At 48.1% G+C, this 20,177-nt stretch overlaps 1 protein-coding gene across 1 annotated transcript in view; it reads left to right on the top strand.

Moving 5' to 3' along the window:
• The window catches only part of LOC140424765 (obscurin-like), a 1,044,598-nt gene that overhangs the window by 731,116 nt on the left and 293,305 nt on the right, over nt 1–20,177 (top strand). Inside the window, 3 exon segments of the mRNA XM_072508149.1 lie at nt 6,868–7,068; nt 9,844–9,923; nt 10,162–10,335. Of these exon segments, the coding sequence (XP_072364250.1) occupies nt 6,868–7,068; nt 9,844–9,923; nt 10,162–10,335 (455 nt within the window).

Genomic DNA, 20,177 nt, shown 5'->3' with positions numbered 1-20,177 from the left:
CTCCCCCTGTAGTTTGCCACTCACCATCACGTATCTGCCCCCGTTATCCGCCACTATAGTCTTTGCCTCGAACATTACCCGCTTCCCCACGAGTACCCGTGCCCTCTTTATCGGCCCGTTCAGCCCTCTCACGTTCCACGTGATCAGCCGAGTTGGGGGGCTTCCTACCCCCGCCCCCCCCCCCTTGTCGATTAGCCATCACCTTTTTCCAGCTCCTCACCCGGTTCCCACGCAGCTGTATCTCCCCCAGGCGGTGCCCCCCCGCCCATCCTCTCCCATACCAGCTCCCCCCTCTCCCCAGCAGCAGCAACCCAGTAATTCCCCCCTCCCACCCCCCCCCCCCGCTAGATCCCCCGCTAGCGTAATTACTCCCCCCATGTTGCTCCCAGAAGTCAGCAAACTCTGGCCGACCTCGGCTTCCCCCCGTGACCTCGGCTCGCACCGTGCGACGCCCCCGCCTTCCTGCTTCTCTATTCCCGCCATGATTATCATAGCGCGGGAACCAAGCCCGCGCTTCTCCCTTGGCCCCGCCCCCAATGGCCAACGCCCCATCTCCTCCACCTCCCCTCCTCCCCCCATCACCACCTGTGGGAGAGAGAAAAGTTACCACATCGCAGGATTAGTACATAAAACTCCTCTTTCCCCCCTTTTTAACCCTCCTCTTTGCCCCCCACATTCGCCCCACCACTTTGTTCAAACGTTCTTTTTAATAACCCGCTCATTCCAGTTTTTCTTCCACAATAAAAGTCCACGCTTCATCCGCCGTCTCAAAGTAGTGGTGCCTCCCTCGATATGTGACCCACAGTCTTGCCGGTTGCTGCATTCCAAATTTTATCTTCTTTTTATGAAGCACCGCCTTGGCCCGATTAAAGCTCGCCCTCCTTCTCGCCACCTCCGCACTCCAGTCTTGATAAACGCGGATCACCGCGTTCTCCCATTTACTGCTCCGAGTTTTCTTCGCCCATCTAAGGACCATTTCTCTATCCTTAAAACGGAGGAATCTCACCACTATGGCTCTGGGAATTTCTCCTGCTCTCGGTCCTCGCGCCATCACTCGGTATGCTCCCTCCACCTCCAATGGACCCGCCGGGGCCTCCGCTCCCATTAACGAGTGCAGCATCGTGCTCACATATGCCCCGACGTCCGCTCCCTCCACACCTTCAGGAAGACCAAGAATCCTCAGGTTGTTCCTCCTTGCGTTGTTTTCCAGTGCCTCCAACCTTTCCACACATCGTTTCTGATGTGCCTCCTGCGTCTCCGTCTTCACCACCAGGCTCTGTATGTCGTCCTCATTCTCGGCTGCCTTTGCCTTCACGACCCGAAGCTCCCGCTCCTGGGTCTTTTGTTCCTCCTTTAGCCCTTCGATCGCCTGTAGTATCGGGCCAACAGTTCTTTCTTCATTTCCTTTTTGATCTCTTCCACACAGCATTTCAAGAACTCTTGTTGTTCAGGGCCCCATGTTAAACTGCCACCTTCCGACGCCACCTTGGTTTTTGCTTGCCTTCCTTGCCGCTGTTCTAAAGGATCCACTGCAATCCGGCCACTTTCTCCTCCTTTTTCCATCCGTACCCAGGGGGGATTCCCTTCTGATTTACCGCACAGTGTTTTTAGCCGTCAAAATTGCCGTTGGGGCTCCTATCAAGAGCCCAAAAGTCCGTTTCACCGGGAGCTGCCGAAACGTGCGACTCAGCTGGTCATCGCCGCACCCGGAAGTCAGGGAGTGTTTAACAGCAGCTCCCTCTTGTTAGCATCAAGTTGCTGAGGCACATGTCCGGAATATCAGACAGCGAGTCAACCAGTGATGTTGAGAATCTCGTGGGGGCTCATTTTTGGCACTAAGTGCCGTTCATTACGAGCTGCGATCTTGCCAGTCGAGGAACACCCCGCCACATGCGGCCAAAACCGGACTTTGACATGTTTCCATTGAATCACGCCCTTTGTCTACTACCATATTACTTAACGTCTTATCCTAAACTTTAATCACTCTGCATGAAATATTCATCCTGATATCAGTCCTAAATAGAACCAAGTGAAAGTTGAAAGTGTTCCCCAATGTAGGATGTAAATTTGCATCCTAATTTCAATATACTGTGGATTCAAGCTTCAGTGTGTTGTGCTTTCCACAAGAACAGTAGGTTTACTGAACAGTGGCCACCCTGGACTGTTTGCAAACAACTGCAAGTAGTTGATTATAGAGTAACATTTTGGTGGATGTATGTCCTTTCTTTTTTAAAAAAATATTTTAATTCAAATTTTTACATATTTTCAACAAACCCCCCCCTTACAGAAATAAGAAAAAACAAAGAACACATAAATAAACATCTTAAAGCTATGTCACGTATTCCCCCCAAAAACAGGCTCCCCATTAAACGATAATACACACAGTAGTAAACACAAAGTACCCCCCCCGCCCGGGTCACTGCTGCTGCTGTCCACCTCCTAACGCTCCGTCAGAAAGTCTAGGAACGGTTGCCACCGCCTGAAGAACCCTTGCACAGATCCTCTTAAGGCAAATTTTACCCTCTCCAATTTAATGAACCCTGCCATATCGCTGATCCAGGCTTCCACACTTGGGGGCCTCGCATCCTTCCACTGTAGCAGAATCCTCCGCCGGGCTACCAGGGATGCAGAGACCAGAATACCGGCCTTTTTCGCCTCCTGCACACCCGGCTCGTCCGATACCCCAAATAGTGCGAGCGCCCAACTCGGCTTAACCCGGGTGTTTATCACCTTAGACACCGTCCTCACAACGCCCCTCCAGAACCCATCCAGCGCTGGGCACACCCAGAACGTGTGCCCGTCATTTGCTGGGCTCCCCGAACACCTCACACACCTGTCCTCTCCTCCAAAAAACCGACTCAGCCTTGCCCCAGTCATGTGCGCCCTGTGCAGAACCTTAAATTGTATCAGGCTAAGCCTGGCGCAAGAGGAGGAAGAATTTACCCTACTCAGGGCATCCGCCCACGTACCCTCGTCTATCTTCTCCCCCAGCTCCTCCTCCCATTTACCTTTCAGCTCCTCCACCGAGGCCTCCTCCTCCTCCTGCATCTCCTGGTAGATCGCCGAGACCTTGCCTTCTCCAACCCACAACCCCCGTGAGCACCCTATCCTGGATCCTACGTGCTGGCAGCAGCGGGAATTCCCTCACCTGCCGTGTTACAAACGCCCTTACCTGCATGTACCTGAAGGCATTTCCAGGGGGAGCCTGAATTTTTCCTCCAACGTCCCAAGGCTCGCAAACGTCCCATCTATAAACAGGTCCCCCATCCTTCTAATACCTGCCCTGTGCCAGCTCAGGAACCCCCCATCCATTCTCCCCGGGACCAACCGATGGTTCTCTCGGATCGGGGACCACACCGAAGCCTCTGCCTCCCCCCCTGTGGCGTCTCCACTGCCCCCAAATTTTGAGGGTCGCCGCCACCACTGGACTCGTGGTGTACCTTGTCGGTGGGAGTGGCAGCGGTGCCATCACCAGCGTTCTCAGGCTCGTGCCCACACAGGACGCCATCTCCAGCCTCTTACACGCTGCCCCCTCCCCCTCCATTACCCACTTGCGTATCCCCCCCCCCCATTATCAAGCTCCCTGCCTCCAGGTCCGGAATCCGGCCCAACATGCGCCGCATAAATCCGGCATCGTCCCAATTCGGGGCATATACATTCACTAATACCACCCGCACCCCCTGCAGCTTACCACTCACCATCACATACCTACCTCCATTGTCTGCCACAATGCTCAGCGCCTCAAACGACACCCGCTTCCCCACCAAAATCACCACCCCTCGATTCTTTGCGTCCAACCCCGAATGGAAAACCTGCCCTACCCACCCCTTTCTCAGCCTAACTTGGTCTGCCACCCTCAAATGCATCTCCTGGAGCATGACCATATCTGCCTTCAGTCCCTTCAGGCCTCTCACATTCCAAGTTATCAGCCGGATCAGGGCCCCCCCCCCCCCCCCGCGCCGATTAGCCATCTCCCTTCCTAGGCCAGCCACGGGCCTGCGTCTCCCGCACTCTCCGTTCCCCCCAGCGGCAGACCCCCGCCCCGACTCTCTCTTCAGGTTCCAGCTCCCCTTTGACCAATGCAGCAGCAACCCAGTCCCCACCCCCCACCCCCACCCATTGCTCCCCCCATAGCACTCCCGTAAGTCAGCTGACTCCTGCTGATCCCGGCCGCTCCCGCCACTCCATCGATCCCCCCCAGTGTGAGAATCTCCCCCCCCCCTCCCCTCCTGTCCATCAGCGGGCGCCACTCTCCAGCACCACCTCTCACCCCGACCCTGCCCCCTTCCTTCCCTAGCGCGGGAAAAAGCCCGCGTTTTCCACCAAGCCAGCCTCGCCCCCTCTGGCGCAGCTCCCTTTCAGGGCCTGATCCCAGCTCCCCCACCTCGGGCCTCCCCTCTCCCCTCCCCCCCCCCCCAATGGGGCCCCCTCTTCCAACCACCAACGCCTATACTCTCACCAAACCCCCACTACGAACCATTTCACCCTACCCCAACCAGCACCCAAAGAAAAACAGTACCAAACAGAACAGAACATCCCCCCAAAACACAACAATCACATCAATCCCCTCTCACATCCCCTCGCAACCGACCCTCAATCCGAGTCCAACTTCCCGGCCTGGATAAAGGTCCACGCCTCCTTCGGCATCTCGAAGTAGTGGTGGCGGTCCTTGAAAGTGACCCACAGTCGCGCCGGCTGCAACATTCCAAATTTCATCTCCTTCGGATGCAGAGCCGCCTTAGCCCGATTGTACCCGGCCCTCTTCTTGGCCACCTCCGCGCTCCAGTCCTGGTATATCCGGACCTCTGCATTCTCCCACCTGCTGCTCCGTTCCTTCTTTGCCCACCTTAGGACACACTCCCTGTCCACGAAGCGGTGGAACCGCACCAGCACCGCCTGCGGCGGCTCGTTGGGCTTGGGCCTCCTCGCCAGGACTCGATGGGCTCCCTCCAGCTCCAGGGGCCTCGGGAAGGCCCCCGCGCCCATCAACGTGTTCAGCATCGTGACCACATATGCTCCAACATCCGACCCCTCCACTCCCTCCGGGAGACCCAGAATCCGCAGGTTCTTCCTCCTCGACCGATTCTCCATGTCCTCGAACTTCTCCTGCCATTTCTTATGCATCGCCTCGTGCGCCTCTACCTTCACCGCCAGGCCCAAGATCTCGTCATCATTCTCCGAGGCTTTTTGCCGCACCTCCCGGATCGCCACCCCTTGGGCCTTCTGGGTCTCGAGCAGCTTGTCTATCAAAGCCTTCATCGGCTCCAACAGCTCTACCTTCAATTCCGTGAAGCAGCACTGGAGAAACTGCTGCTGTTCCTGCGACCACTACGCCCACGCTGCCTGGCCTCCACCCTCCGCTTGGTTTTCCTCCCTCGCACTTTTTGCTGCTCCAAAACTACTTTTTTCACCGCTCCACTCCTGGTCCAATCCATATAGTGCCGGGGAAGTGTTACTGTCACCTTCCCACACTGGGAAGCGTCGAACAAATTCCGCTGGGGGCCCTAAAAAGAGCCCAAAAGTCCGTTTCTGGCGGGAGCTGCCGAACGTACGACTTAGCTCCGCACAGCCGCAACCGGAAGTCCATGTATTGTCCTTTCAACAAGGAAGGCAAGTTGCATGAAAAAACTAGAGGATAGGAAAATAAAATTAAAAAATTTGCTCATTGATCAGCAGCAGAACCACAGAACGTTCAAGTGATTTATAGATTTAATGGCCCCATTTTTGACTGCACCCTCCTTGGAAACAATTATTAAAATACCAGCAGGCATCAATAACCCCCACTGATCCACCTTTCTTCTCCATGTGTCCCCATTTAACCTCTTTTGAGCAGGCAGCAGGACATCAACAAGAAGAAATCAGGCTCCTGATCGGGTTCATTGGTATAATCAGGATCATCTGCAATACCATAGAACCATAGAATTCCTACAATGCAGGAAGAGGCCATTCGGCCCATCAAGTCTGCACTGACCCTCTGAAAGATCACCCTACCCAGGCCCACTCCCCCGCCCAATGCCCGTAACCCCATAACCCCACCTAACCTTTGGACACTATCGGCAATTTAGCATGGCCAATCCACCTAACCTGCACATCTTTGGACTGTGGGTCTCACGCCCATAACCCAAAGATGTGCAGGCCAAGTGGGTTGGCCATGCTAAATTGCCCCTTAATTGGAAAAATAAAACATTTTAATCTGGAACTGTGGGAGGAAACCGGACCGGCATCTATAAGAGACCCACACAGACACGGGGAGAAAGTGCAAACTCCACATAGACAGTCACCCAAAGCCAAAATTGAACTCAGGTCTCTGGCATTGTGAGGTAGCAATGGTAACCACTGTACCACCATGCCGCTCCAAACTAAGGTCTCAATTGGGGGGGAAACGGAAATCCATCATTGGGCGAAACCACAGTGGGGGTCAGTCGATAATCTATATTTCAGACTTTCTTATGTAGCATGAGTGGTGCTCTGAACCTGACAAGTTAGTGTTCAACCTTCCTTTTATCAGGCTCTCCTGTTAATCACCACAATAACTCCCTCATCCTTGATGTAGTGAAACCCACCCCTTCATCAATTGCTGAAACCCCTATCCCAGCTCATTCCAGCCACAATCTTGGCATCATTCATCCCCTCACCCACCCCGTCTCTACCATCACAATCATGACTCCAAACCCAAAAGCCTAGAACTGCCAGGCACCATTTACTTGTGTTTCAGCCCACTGGCACTGCTGATCTGATTAACTATTAGACTGCAGAATTTTAGTTAAATGGAGTGCAAAGAGGAAGAAACTGTAACAAAAATAAGCAGGTTGTCTCATTGAATAGCAGTTAAAAATACATTTAAATTTCATCTGTTTCTTATGGCAGGTTTTTGACATTTACGTGGCTACAGCAGACTACAACCCACTGCCAACTGAGAAAGAATCCATCCATCTTAAAGAGCGGCAATATGTGGAGATTCTTGACTCTGCACATCCACTCAAATGGTTGGTTAGGACCAAGCCGACTAAAACCACACCTGCCAGACAAGGTTGGGTATCTCCTGCCTACCTGGACAAAAGATTAAAGGTAAACTTCACAACTCAAGTTAAGCACACATAGACACAGAAACATTAAGAGGTACATTTCTCTTTTACAGAAAGACATTGGCCTAGATGTTGTTGTTAAAACATGACAAATAGTGGCCTTGCAGAAATTTGGCATGTTACATAGGCTTAACATCTTTTGACAAAATTGTTGCATTTTGAATTTTTACTTTGACTGCTTTACACACTGCAGCCTTTATTTTAACTAACCCTGCTGGTGGAATTTAGGCAGAGGGCAATTAAAATGAGACCAGTCACTTGAACCCAATGTCGTCTTGCCATTTACCTGTTTCTGTTGAGCAAATGCACAGGACAGCAGAAGGAAGGAGGCTGCCTCCTTTAAATAGGCAGGGCTGGAACTGATGTGCATTTTTTTATTTTATGAACAGCTGGACAGCGGCAACTGTTGGGTCAAAAAGGTTCAATTTGTGTGAAGCATTTTCTTTTGGGTTTCCTTGTATGCTAAGTGGGGTAATAATAATAATAATCTTTATTAGTGTCATAAGTAGGCTTACATTATTAACACTGCAATGGCGTTACTGTGAAAAGCCCCGAGTCGCCACATTCTGGCGTCTGTCGGGTACAGTGAGGGAGAATTCAGAATGTCCAATTCACCTAAACTCTTATTCAGCCCAGTAAGAAGACTTTTGCCCTCACTATCCTTACCTTCAGGCCAGGCTTGAGTTGTTTTCGATTAATTCATGGGCACCAATCCCTAATTACCCCTGAGTGGCTGGTTAGCCCATTTTAAGAGTCAACCGCATCGCTGTGATCCTTAAAGGGCATTAGTTTTTACGACAATCAGCAATGGTTTTATGGTCCAGACCTTTATTGATTTCAAATTGCCCAGTGACAATATCACTACGACACCACCTCCCCTCTGTAGGAGACAAAGAAATAGTTTTACATTAGTCCTGGCACTTTAGATCTTACAGGCTTCAATGTTCCTGGACTCCCCAGGCATGCTGCCCATGCAGCGCTCTCAAAAAATACTGTACCCGTATACTTGTATTTATCAATAGATTTGAAATAATAATACTACAAATTGTAATACTCTTGTGTGGACTTAATTACGTGTCAGAGACAGAGCACATTGAATCTGTATACAAACAGCTACTGCCAACACAAATATCAACAATGAAGTGGCTAATAAAATCCCAACATGATATGCAAACAATATGTATTGATCTTAACAATGACTTTCAGAAAGTACATTAAAATTTTTGACTCTAGTACAGCATTCAGGTAACAGTTATAAACCGCTTAGAATCATACAGCAAGATGGCGTCGGAGCGAGGCGACTCTCTGCGAGCTCTTCCTAACAGATCCTACTAAATGATCTGTTGAGCTGCTCGCAGAAAAATACTTTTCACTGTACCTCGGTGCACGTGACAATAAAGAAATCCAATCCTTTGATCTTGCAGTTTACAATACCACTGAAATGCTTAGATTGCCATAGAATCACTCCAGACTTTAATTAGCCATTTGCAGTTTTCTGCCCACCTAATCCCAATTGCCAGCTATTGGCCTGTAGCCTTGAATGTTATGGCGTGCCAAATACTCATTCAGGTACTTTTTAAAGAATGTGAGGCATCCCACCTCTACCAACCTCACAGGCAGTGCATTCCAGGCCGTCACCACTCTATTTCTTCAAATCCCCCCTAAATCTCCCACCCCTGACTTTGAATTTGTGTCCCCTCATAACTGACTCTTCAACGAAGGGGAACAGCTGCTCCCTATCCACCCTATCCATGCCCCTCATAATCCTGTACACCTCGATCAGGTCACCCCTAATCTTCTCTGTTCCAGAGAAAACAACCCAAGCCTATCCAACTCTCTTTATAACTCAAATATTCCATCCCAGGCAACATTCTGGTGAATCTTCTCTGCACCCCCTCCAGTTCAATCACATCCTTCCTATAACGTGGCAACCAAAAATGCACACAGTACTCCAGCCGTGACCTCACCAAAGTTCTATCCAGCTCCATCATGACGTCCCTGCTTTTGTAATCTATGCCCCGTTTGATAAAAGCAAGTGTTCCATATCCTTTTTCAGAACCCTATTAACATAGAACATGGAACATACAGTGCAGAAGGAGACCATTCGGCCCATCGAGTCTGCACCGACTCACTTAAGCCCTCACCTCCACCCTATGCCCGTAACCCAATAACCCCTCCTAATCTTTCTGGACTCTAAGGGCAATTTAGCATGGCCAATCCACCTAACCTGCACGTCTTTGGACTGTGGGAGGAAACCGGAGCACTCGGAAGAAACCCACGCAGACACGGGGAGAACGTGCAGACTCCGCACAAACAATGACCCAGCAGGGAATCGAACCTGGGACCCGGGTGCTGTGAAGCCACAGTGCTATCCACTTGTCCTATCGTGCTGCCCTTCTGCCTTCAATGATCTATGGACAAACACGCCAAGGTCTCTTTGATCTTTGGAACTACTCAGTGTCAGACCTTTCATAGTATACTTCCTTGTCAAATTACTCCTTCCAAAGTGTATCACCTCACACTTTTCGAGTTAAATTCCTTCTGCCACTTATCCGCCCATTTGGCAATCCCGCCTAGATCTTCCTGTAACCCAAGACACTCAACCTCACTATTAACCGCCCGGCCAATCTTTGTGTCATCTGCAAACTTACTGATCCTAACCCCCACATTTATCAAGCAGAAACAAAGTGCTGATTTATTGTGCCCATCTTCTACTCACTGAGTAAATTAAACAGAGTTTATTTCTCATATGTTATAGTTCTCAGCTGAAGTTGCACAAGAAAGCCCTGAATTCTCTGGGGAGATTGAATCAGAAGAGGAGTACAGGAGAAAATTATAGTGAGTGGACTTGAGTTCCATTTCTATTTTTGGACAAAATGACTTTCAAGTTAACTTTGTTTTATGAGACAAGATTGGCTTACTCTGGCATAATGGCTTTCCTAATTTACATGTTATTCGATTGAAACATTACTTTAATTATGCAAAACATTTATGGAATCAATATTTTCTTGTAATTAAAATTTATTATTCAGATAACCTTTTATCTAACAGTATATTGTGATTTATCTGATTGCAGCCTCCTCGTGCAGGACCTAATTGCAACCGAAAAAGAGTTCACGAGAGATTTACAATTCTTTGTCGACCATCATGTCAAACAATCTGAAACAAGTCCCCACGTACCACCCTCAGTAGCTAATAGCAAACAAACGATTTTCCAAAATATTAATGAAATTACTGATTTCCACAGCAGGTGTGTAATACAGAAATGCACAAGCAGATAATTATAAAATTATTTTGAAAATGAACAATATAAAAAGTTGATCATACATAGACAAACATTATTAAGGTTCTGAAAAAATGTAACTTGTGCTTCCATTCTGGAATCTGGAATTAATCTGGAATTAATCTGGAATGTACGAAATGGTAGATTTGTTGCTTGCATCAACTGAAAAGGTAAAAGTGACTGGGTTGCCTGGTATCACCTCAACCTGTCACTTGCATGATTGAAGGAGGAAAAAATGCTAAATGCCTGATCTGTGTGGCTAAGAAACAGCAGCCTCGTGTAGATGTAACAATCATCATTGCAATAGAACCTGGAACCAATGCCCACTGACCAGCAAAATGGTTGCTCTAATGGCAGCTGTGAAATCCTGAAAACCCTGTGAATTTAAAGTCACAGCCATCATGTGCCATTCTTCCTCAGCCTGACCTTAGAGCCGTCATTAGGTGTGATGTTCCTTCATCATCCTTCTTTTCAGTCAATTATCCAGTAGTTCTGAACCATAAGACTTCAAAACCAGTGGTTACTTATATCTCTGCCTCTACTGGGAAGAAAGTAGATCATTATTCACTCACCACTCCTCATAGTTCGAATTATAGATGGTTACAGTGCAGAAAGAGGCAATTCAGCCCATCACGTCTGTGCTGACCCACTGAAGGAGCAAAATCACCTAGTGCCACTCCCCAGCCTTTTCCCCTTGGCCAGCAATGTTTCCTTTTCAGATAATAATGTAATTCCTTTTGAAAGCCTGAATTGATCATGACTCCACCACACTCTCAGGCAGTGCATTCCAGTTCTAACCATTCAAGGCAGGGAAAAGATATTCTTGATGTCGCCATTGCGTCTTTTGTCAATTACCCTAGACCTGACCCTCCGGTTCTCAATCCTTTCACTAATGGGAACAATTTCTCCCCATCGCCTCTGCCCAGACTCCTCATGATTTTGAATACCTCGATCAAGTTTCCTCTTGACCTCTTCTCCAGCGGGAACAATCCCAACTTCGCCAATCTTTCGATGTAACTGAAGTTCCTTATCCCTGGAACCATTCTTGTGAATCTTTTCTGCACTTTATCTAATACCTTCACAACTTTGATGAAATGTTGCATCCAGAGCTGAAGGCAATAATATTCCATTTGAAGCCGAACGTACAGGCTTAACATAACATACTTACTTTTTTACTCCATACTCCTATTGATAAAGCCAGATACATTATGCTTTATTAACTGCTTTCTCAACCTGTCCTGCCATCTTCAGTGATTTGTGCATTTACACACCCAGGGCCCTCTGCTTCTACACCCAATGAGAATTGTACCCTTTATTTTAAATTGTCTCCCTGTGTTGAACTCTCCGATAAACCTTCCTCCAGTTTGAAAAACAACTGCTCACCACTATGTTCCTTGTCACTCAGCCAATTTCACATCGATGTTGCTATTATCCCTTTTATTCCATGAACTCTAACTTTACTCACAAGTCTGTTGTATAGTACTTTATAAAATGTCTTTTGGAAGTCTGTGTACACCAACAGCATTACCGTCATCAAACCTCTCTGTTATCTCATCAAAAAACTCAAACAAGTTAATAAACATAATTTGCCCTCAACAAATCCTTGACAAGATCTTCTTACTTGATAAAGACAAAAGCAAAGTATTAATTTAATAGATCAGACAAGTCCCCTGCCTCCGTGAATAAATTCTTCTTTTGGTTCCGAATCAGCCCTATTTCTCCTACCAACACTTTACTATTTATATGCATGTAGAAGACTTTTGGATTCTCCTTTATGTTAGCTGCTATCTTCTCATATTGCTTCTCTTATTTGTTTTTTCAAATTCCCTCTGAACCTTTTATATTCAAACAGGCACCAGAATGTGGCCCCTGTGAGGGGCTTTTCACAGTAACTTCTTACTTGTGACAATAAAAGGTTATTATTATATTCGGCCTGATTCTCAATTATTGAGAATAATGTTAAGTGAGAGGCAAGGAAGGAAATAGCAGGGGTGCTGGCAATAAATTTCAGTTTCCCTCTGGCCACAGGAGAGGTGCTGAAGAACTGAAGGATAGCCAATGTGGTACCATTATTCAAGAAGGGAGGAAGGGATAAACCAGGAAACTACAGGCCAATCAGTCTAACCTCAGTGGTGGGAAACTATTGGCAGCAATTCTAAGAGACAGAATGAATCTGGAGAGGCAGGAATTAATCCAGAACAGTCAGCATAATTTTGTTAAGGGGATGTCATGTCTCATCAACTTGATTGAATTTTTTGAAGAGATGACCAGGTGTGTTGATGAGGTCAATGCATTTGACGTAATCTACTTGAATTTCAGCAAAGCTTTTGATAAGGCCCCACATTGGGGCAGCACGGTAGCATTGTGGATAGCACAATTGCTTCACAGCTCCAGGATCCCAGGTTCGATTCCGGCTTGGGTCACTGTCTGTGCGGAGTCTGCACATCCTCCCCGTGTGTGCGTGGGTTTCCTCCGGGTGCTCCGGTTTCCTCCCACAGTCCAAAGATGTGCGGGTTAGGTGGATTGGTCATGATAAATTGCCCTTAGTGTCCAAAATTGCCCTTAGTGTTGGGTGGGGTTACTGGGTTATGGGGATAGGGTGGAGGTGTTGAACTTGGTTAGGGTGCTCTTTCCAAGAGCCGGTGCAGACTCGATGGGCTGAATGGCCTCCTTCTGCACTGTAAATTCTATGAATGATGATAATGAGAGACTGATAGCAAAGGTAAGAGCCCATGGCATCCAAGGAAATTAGGTAAATTGCATCCAGAATTGACTGAGTGGTAGGAAGCAGATGGTGAGGGGCATTTTTCTGACTGGAAGCCTGTATCCAGTGGGGTTCTGCAGGGATCAGTGTTGGGACCCTTGCTGTTTGTGGTTTATATAAATAATTTACATTTGAATGGAGGAGGGTTGATCAGTAAGTTCTTGATACGAAAATTGGTGAGGTGGTAAATAGTGAGGAGAGCTTTAGATTCCAGGAGGATATAGGCAGGCTGGTCAGATGGGCTCATCAGTAACAAATAGAATTCAATCCAGGGGCGAGATTCTCCAACCCCCGGCCGGGTCGGAGAATCGCCGGGGGCTGGCGTGAATCCCGCCCCCGCCGGTTGCCGAATTCTCCGGCACCGGAGATTCGGCGAGGGCGGGAACCGCGCTGGTTGCCGGGCACCCCCCACTCCCCCCCCCCCCCGCGATTCTCCGGAAGTCCCGCTGCTAGGATGCCTGTCCCGCCGGCGTGGATTAAACCACCTCTCTTCCCGGCGGGACAAGGCGGTGCGGGCGGGCTCCGGGGTCCTGGGGGGGTGCCCCCACAGTGGCCTGGCCCGCGATCGGGGCCCACCGATCCGCGGGCGGGCCTGTGGCGCGGGGGCACTCTTATCCTTCCGCCTTCGCCACGGTCTCCACCATGGAGGAGGCGGAAGAGACTCCCTCCACAGCGCATGCGCGGGGATGCCGTGAGCGTCCGCTAACGCTCCCGCGCATGCGCCGCCTGGCAATGTCATTTCCGCGCCAGCTGGCGGAGCACCAAAGGCCTTTTCCGCCAGCTGGTGGGCGGAAATCAGTCCGGCGCGGGCCTAGCCCCTCAAGGTTAGTGCTGGGCCCCCCAAGATGCGGAGGATTCCGCACCTTTGGGGCGGCGCGATGCCCGATTGATTTGCGCCGTTTTTGGCGCCGGTCGGCGGACATCGTGCCGATACCGGAGAATTTCGCCCCAGATACGTGTGGGGTGATGCAAATGGGCAGGATAAACAAGGCAAGGGGTACATGATGAAAGGCTGGACCCTGGGAAGCACCGCAGATCAGAGGGTCCTTGTGCATGTAAACTGGTCCGTTAAGGTAGAAGAGCAGGTGAATAAAGTGACTAAGAAGACAAATTGTATACTTGTCTTTATTAACCGAGTCATAGAGTTTAAAGCAGGGAGGTATGCTGGACCTGTATATAATGTTGGTTAGGCCACAGCCAGAGTATTGTGTGCAGTTCTGGAATAGCCATTATAGGAGGATGTGATATAACTGGAAAGATGCAGACCAAATTTACCAGGATGTTGCCTGGACTGGAGAGGTTTAGTTGTGAAGAGATATTGGATAGACTGGGGTTATTTTCCTTGGATCAGAGGAGACGAAGGGGGGACATGATTGAGATGTATAAAATTATGAGGGGCATAAATCAAGTAGACAGGAAGAAACTTTTTCCCTTGGTGGAGGTATCAATGACCAGGGGGCATAGATTTGAGGTAAGGGGCAGGAGGTTTAGAGGCGACGTGAGAAAATAAATTTCACCCAGAGAGTGGTGGGAGTTTGCAATTCACTGCCTGAAAGGGTGGTGGAGGCAGAGACCCTCATAATAACTAAAAAGCATTCGGATGTACACTTGCGATACTAAGGCATACAAGGCTATGGGCCAAATTCTGGGAAATGGGATTAGAGTATTTAGGTGGTCACTTTTGACCCATGCAGATGTGATGGCCAAAGGGCCTTTACTGTGCTGGAGACCTTTATGACTCTATTATCTACCTAGCATCTATCACAAGCACACTTTTCTTCTTCATCCTAATCTCTCTCTTTCATCATCCAGGAAGCTCTGGATTTGTTTACCTTAAATTCCCTTTTTGTGGGAATGTAACTTGTACTTGGAACCATCTCTTCTTTAAAAGCCGGCCATTCCAAACTTTGATTCTATTTTATCAAATCCATTCTTACCCCATTGAAGTTGACTTTCGTCCAGTTAATTATTCTTTCTCTGGATTGCACCACGTAATTTTCCATATACAACCTAAACCTTATCATACAATGATCACTATCCCTTTAAGGTTCCCCTACTGACACTCAATCCACTCAGCCCACCTCATTCCTAAGATCCAGATCCACCTTTGCTACCTTTCTCGTTGGATTGGAAACACTGCAGTAGAAAATTCTCCTGAACACACTTCAGAAATCTTGCCTCTCTCTGCCCTTTATACTACTGCTATCCCAGACGATATTCAGGTAAAGTGCCCCATTTTAATACGCTATACGTTTTGCACTTCTCCGTAATTTTCTTGCAAATTCCCTCTGAAGCGTTCCAACAGGTTGGTGGCCTATAGACTGCACCATGCAATATAATTGCACCTTTTAGCTCTTACCAAATACATTCAGTCTTTGACCCCTCTGGGACGTCCTCACTATCCAATACTGCAATTTTCTCCTTAATCAATTAGGCCAACTCTCCTCCTTTATTTTCTTTCCCGAACATCTTATATCCAGAATATTTAAAATTCAGACCCGCCTTTCTTTGAGTGAGGTCTCTATTATCACCACAACATCGTGGGTTAGATTCTTCCTTCTGGAGACTAAGCACTTCCGCTGGTGTAGAATAGTTCCTGGTCTCCGCTGGCACTAGGGATGGGGCCCAGGCACGATTCCCTCTCCTTTTCCATGCAAATTCATGCATGGAGAGGAGCTTGCAGGATTCTGCTCCCGGAATCCCAGTAGCAGCCCGCCTCCCCACCCACGACACACATCCTACCCCTCTGGCGACCCTCCATCAGAACCCCCAACAAAGGCACCCATCAGATCGACAGGTCCTCACCACATCAAAAGCAGTGCTTTCTGCTGTGAAAAAAGAGGAAGTCAAAGCACTTAACTGCTTTTAATGTGGTGAAGAATCATAGCAAGATTGTTTATAAACATTGTGGTAAGCATCAAAGCAGAGTAATGGAGATGCATTCAACTGCGACAGGATAGAGCAATAAACAATCCACCAGGCACTATCAGTCACTGGCTAATGCAATGTATTGCTGTGTGAAATTGAATGGAAAATCTGTATTTCAAAGGCTGGCAAGGGATTTCAAGCTCTCAGAAGTTTATCTTGGCTTTCAAGGAAACCTCTGATATTTGTAGCGACTGCTGCTTCAAACACTTTTGTCTGAGACAGCAGATGTTGGGAAAAGATAAATGAAATTGCAAGGTGGTGCAGGATTTGCATTGTGGGGGTGAGGGGGGGGGGCCTTTCGATGGACTTTGGGGGGCACCTCCGTTACTTACTGGCCACCATGACCCACCAGCGTGAACCCCGGCTGAGAGGCCTGGAGCATCACGGGGGATTAGAGATTCAGCCTTCCAGCCTATTAATCAGAATCAAATGGGTGCAAATAATCAATTTGCATCACCCCGCGGTGCAGGGCATGTAGTGCGCTGCCAGCGCTGGCAAAGGACCGGAACATTGGAATGGGATTGGCGCCAACGGTTGATTCTCGGACGGATCGAGAACCTCGCTACCAGCAACGGTCAGCGGAGAATCCACCCACATATTTCCATAGGGCTATCTGCGCCTGCGATCCTCAATCTTGCCTGGTATGGAGGGCGCTAGCTATGAAGAGAGGTTGAGTAGATTAGGATTATTTTCATTAGAAAGACGGAGGTTGAGGGGGGATCTCATTGAGGTCTACAAAATCATGTGAGGTATAGACAGGGTGGGTAGCAAGAAGCTTTTTCCCAGAGTGGGGGACTCAATTACTAGGGGCCATGAGTTCAAGGTGAGGGGGAAAGGTTTAAGGGCGATATGCGTGGAAAGTTTTTTACGCAGAGGGTGGTGGGTGCCTGGGAAGCATTGCCGGCGGAGATAGTAGTGGTGGGCACGATAGCGTCATTTAAGATGTATCTAGACAGATCCATGAATGGGCAGGGAGCAGAGGGATACAGATCCTTAGAAAATAGGCAATAGTTTTAGATAGAGGATCTGGATTGTCGCAGGCTTGGAGGGCCAAAGGGCCTGTTCCTGTGCTGTAATTTTTCTTTGTTCTTATTTTGGGTATAATGCAGGCAAATGTGAAACACTCCATTTTGGCAGGAAGGATAAAAAATAAACAGTGTGTAAATGGTGAGACAGTGCAGAGATCGGAGATTCAGAGGAATGAGTGCCTTGTGCTTGCATCACAAAAGGCTAGATGCAGGTACAGCAAGTAATTAGGAAATTTAACAGAATGTTATCATTTATTGTGAGGAAATTGATTATACAATTAGGGAGTTTATTCGTCAGTTGTGTGACCACACCTGGAGTACTGTGTGTAGTATTAGCCTCCTTATTTCAGAAAGGATGAAGTTCAGAGCAGGTTTACTGGACTGATACCAGGAATTGGCTTGTGAGGAAAGGTTGGACAGGTTAGGCTTGCATCCACTGGAGTTTAGAAGAGTAAGAGGTAACTTTATTGAAACCTTTAACTTTATTGAAACCTTTAAGATCTTGAGGGGTTTTGACAGCATGGATGTAGAGAGGATGTTTCCTCTTGTGGGAGAATCTGGAACTAGAGGTAACTGTTTAAATATAAGGACAGTAAGAAGTCTTACAACACCAGGTTAAAATCCAACAGGTTTGTTTCGAATCACTAGCTTTCGGAGCACTGCTCCTTCCTCAGGTGAATGAAGAGATGGGTTCCAGAAACATATATATATAGACCAAGTCAAATATGCAAGACGATACTTTGAATGCGAGTCTTTGCAGGTAATTAAGTCTTTACAGGTCCAGACGGAGCAACTGGAGAGAGATAATCACAGGTTAAAGAGGTGTGAATTGTCTCAAGCCAGGACAGTTGGTAGGATTTTGCAAGCCCAGGCCAGATGGTGGGAGGTGAATGTAATGTGACATGAATCCAAAATCCCGGTTGAGGCCGTACTCGCGTGTGCGGAACTTGGCTATAAGTTGCTGCTCGGCGATTCTGTGTCGTCGCGCGTCCTGAAGGCCGCCTTGGAGAACGCTTACCCGATGATCAGAGGCTGAATGCCCTTGACTTTAATTGCCCTTAATTACCTGCAAAGACTTGCATTCAAAGTATCTTCTTGCATCTTTCACTTTGTCTATATATATATATATGTTTCTGGAACCCACCTTTTCATTCACCTGAGGAAGGAGCAGTGCTCTGACAGCTAGTGATTCGAAACAAACCTGTTCGACTTTAACCTGGTGTTGTAAGACTTCTTACTGTTCTCACCCCAGTCCAACGCTGGCATCACCACATCATAAATATAAGGAGTCGCTCATTTAAGACAGAGATGAGGAGAATTTCTTACTCTGAGGACCGTGAGTCTTTGGAACTCTCTTCCACAAAAGGTGACACAAACAGATGTTGTAATCATCACAGGAGTTACGGGGTGTGGACTATTATGTCCCCGTGACCTCTGCAGAATATGAACTATCCCGTTAACAAGGCAAGCCTGGCAGATATAAAAACCCCAACCTGGATGTGGGTCAGGGCAGGTGAACCCTTCGGGAAGTGGAGTTTGAATATTGCATGTTTAAGTAAACCTTTTTGTTTTGCCACCATCATCACTTACTGAGGTCGCGCTGTCAAGAATCAACACTAGCGACGAGGATAAAGTGGAGCTGCCAACGACACCAACTTTTTCAAACTCAGCCCACTTTTCAAAAGCCAATTTACTGACTGCAGATATGCCACACATAGAGAAGCTAGAAACCTTTGATGCAGGTATGGATGACTGGTCACAATACATGGACCGAATGCAGTATTTATTTCATCCAAATGCCATTATCGGGGACGAGCGCCAGACTGTCATCCGCCTTATGGATGTGGGACCGCCAACTACAACATAATCAAGAGCCGAACATACCCAGACGCACCTAACATGCGGTCTTTCGCCGACTTGGTTACGTTGGAGGGCGAACATTTCAATCCTAAACTGGCCATCTTGGGCGTTTCTGTTTCCATACCGCCACCCAAACCCAAACAAACATTTGGCCCACCTCAGGAAGCTCGCGGGGTTCTGTGAATTCAGTGCATCATTGTCCAAAGCCTTGCGAGGCAGGCTGGTTTGCGGTATCCACAATGCGGCGACACAGAGAAAACTGCTTTCCAAACCGTGTTTGGAACTGCAGGGGGCCATCGAGATATCCATATCCCATGAGAATGCAGAGCAAAGGATGCAGGAACTGCAGGGCACGGAGGTCCTCAGCGTAGGACATCCAACCACCCAACACCCGCTGAACACCCCCCATGGTGCCATGGAGTTGTCGCTGAGTGCACTTACAAGATGAGACATTCACGAAGGGAACTCCTTTACTATCTGTCTGGTCATCTCAACTCTAGTCCCATTTCCTCTCTCACTGAATACCCTTGAGCTGCAAGTAATCACATCTATAAAAATGCTTTCCACAAAGCTCTCAACCTCACAGATGCCTCACACTGAAGGCAACGATTTTTAATTTAACATTCATAGGATATGGCATTGCCGGTTCAGCCAGCCTTTAATGCCATCTGTAATTGCCCTTGAGAAGGTGGTTTTGAGCCAAAACCCTAAGCTTGAGCTGTTGCAGCTGACGACACCGCATGGACGTATAGTTATCCAGGGCACAGAAAATGGCCTGGAGTTCCACATTTGAATTTTCTTCATTTATGGGAGGTGGACATCGCTGGCTAGGTCAGTAAAGTATTGGCCATTCTATTTGCCCTTCAGAAGGTGGTGGTGAGCTGCCTTCTTGAATTGTTGCAGGTGTAGGTGAATCTACAGTGCTGTCAGCAGGGAATTCCAGATTTTGATCCAGCGACAGTGAAGGAACAATGATATAGTTCCAAATCAGGATGGTGAATGGCTTGGAGGGGAACAGCCACGTGGTGGTGTCCCCATGTATCCGCTGCTCTTGTCCTTCTAGATGGTAATGGTCATGGATTTGGAAGGTGCTACCTGAGGAACCTTGGTGATTCCTGCAGTACGCCTTGTAGATAATACACACGCTGCTACTGTGCGTCAATGGTGGGATTGAATATTTCTGGTATCAAGTGGTTTGCTTTGTCCTGGATGATGTTGGGCTTCTCAAG

This window comes from Scyliorhinus torazame, chromosome 6 (assembly GCF_047496885.1).
Source record: "Scyliorhinus torazame isolate Kashiwa2021f chromosome 6, sScyTor2.1, whole genome shotgun sequence".
In the NCBI taxonomy this organism is placed as follows: domain Eukaryota; kingdom Metazoa; phylum Chordata; class Chondrichthyes; order Carcharhiniformes; family Scyliorhinidae; genus Scyliorhinus; species Scyliorhinus torazame.
The sequence above is the reverse complement of the archived record's forward strand: the minus strand, read 5'-3'. Positions and strand labels throughout refer to the sequence as shown.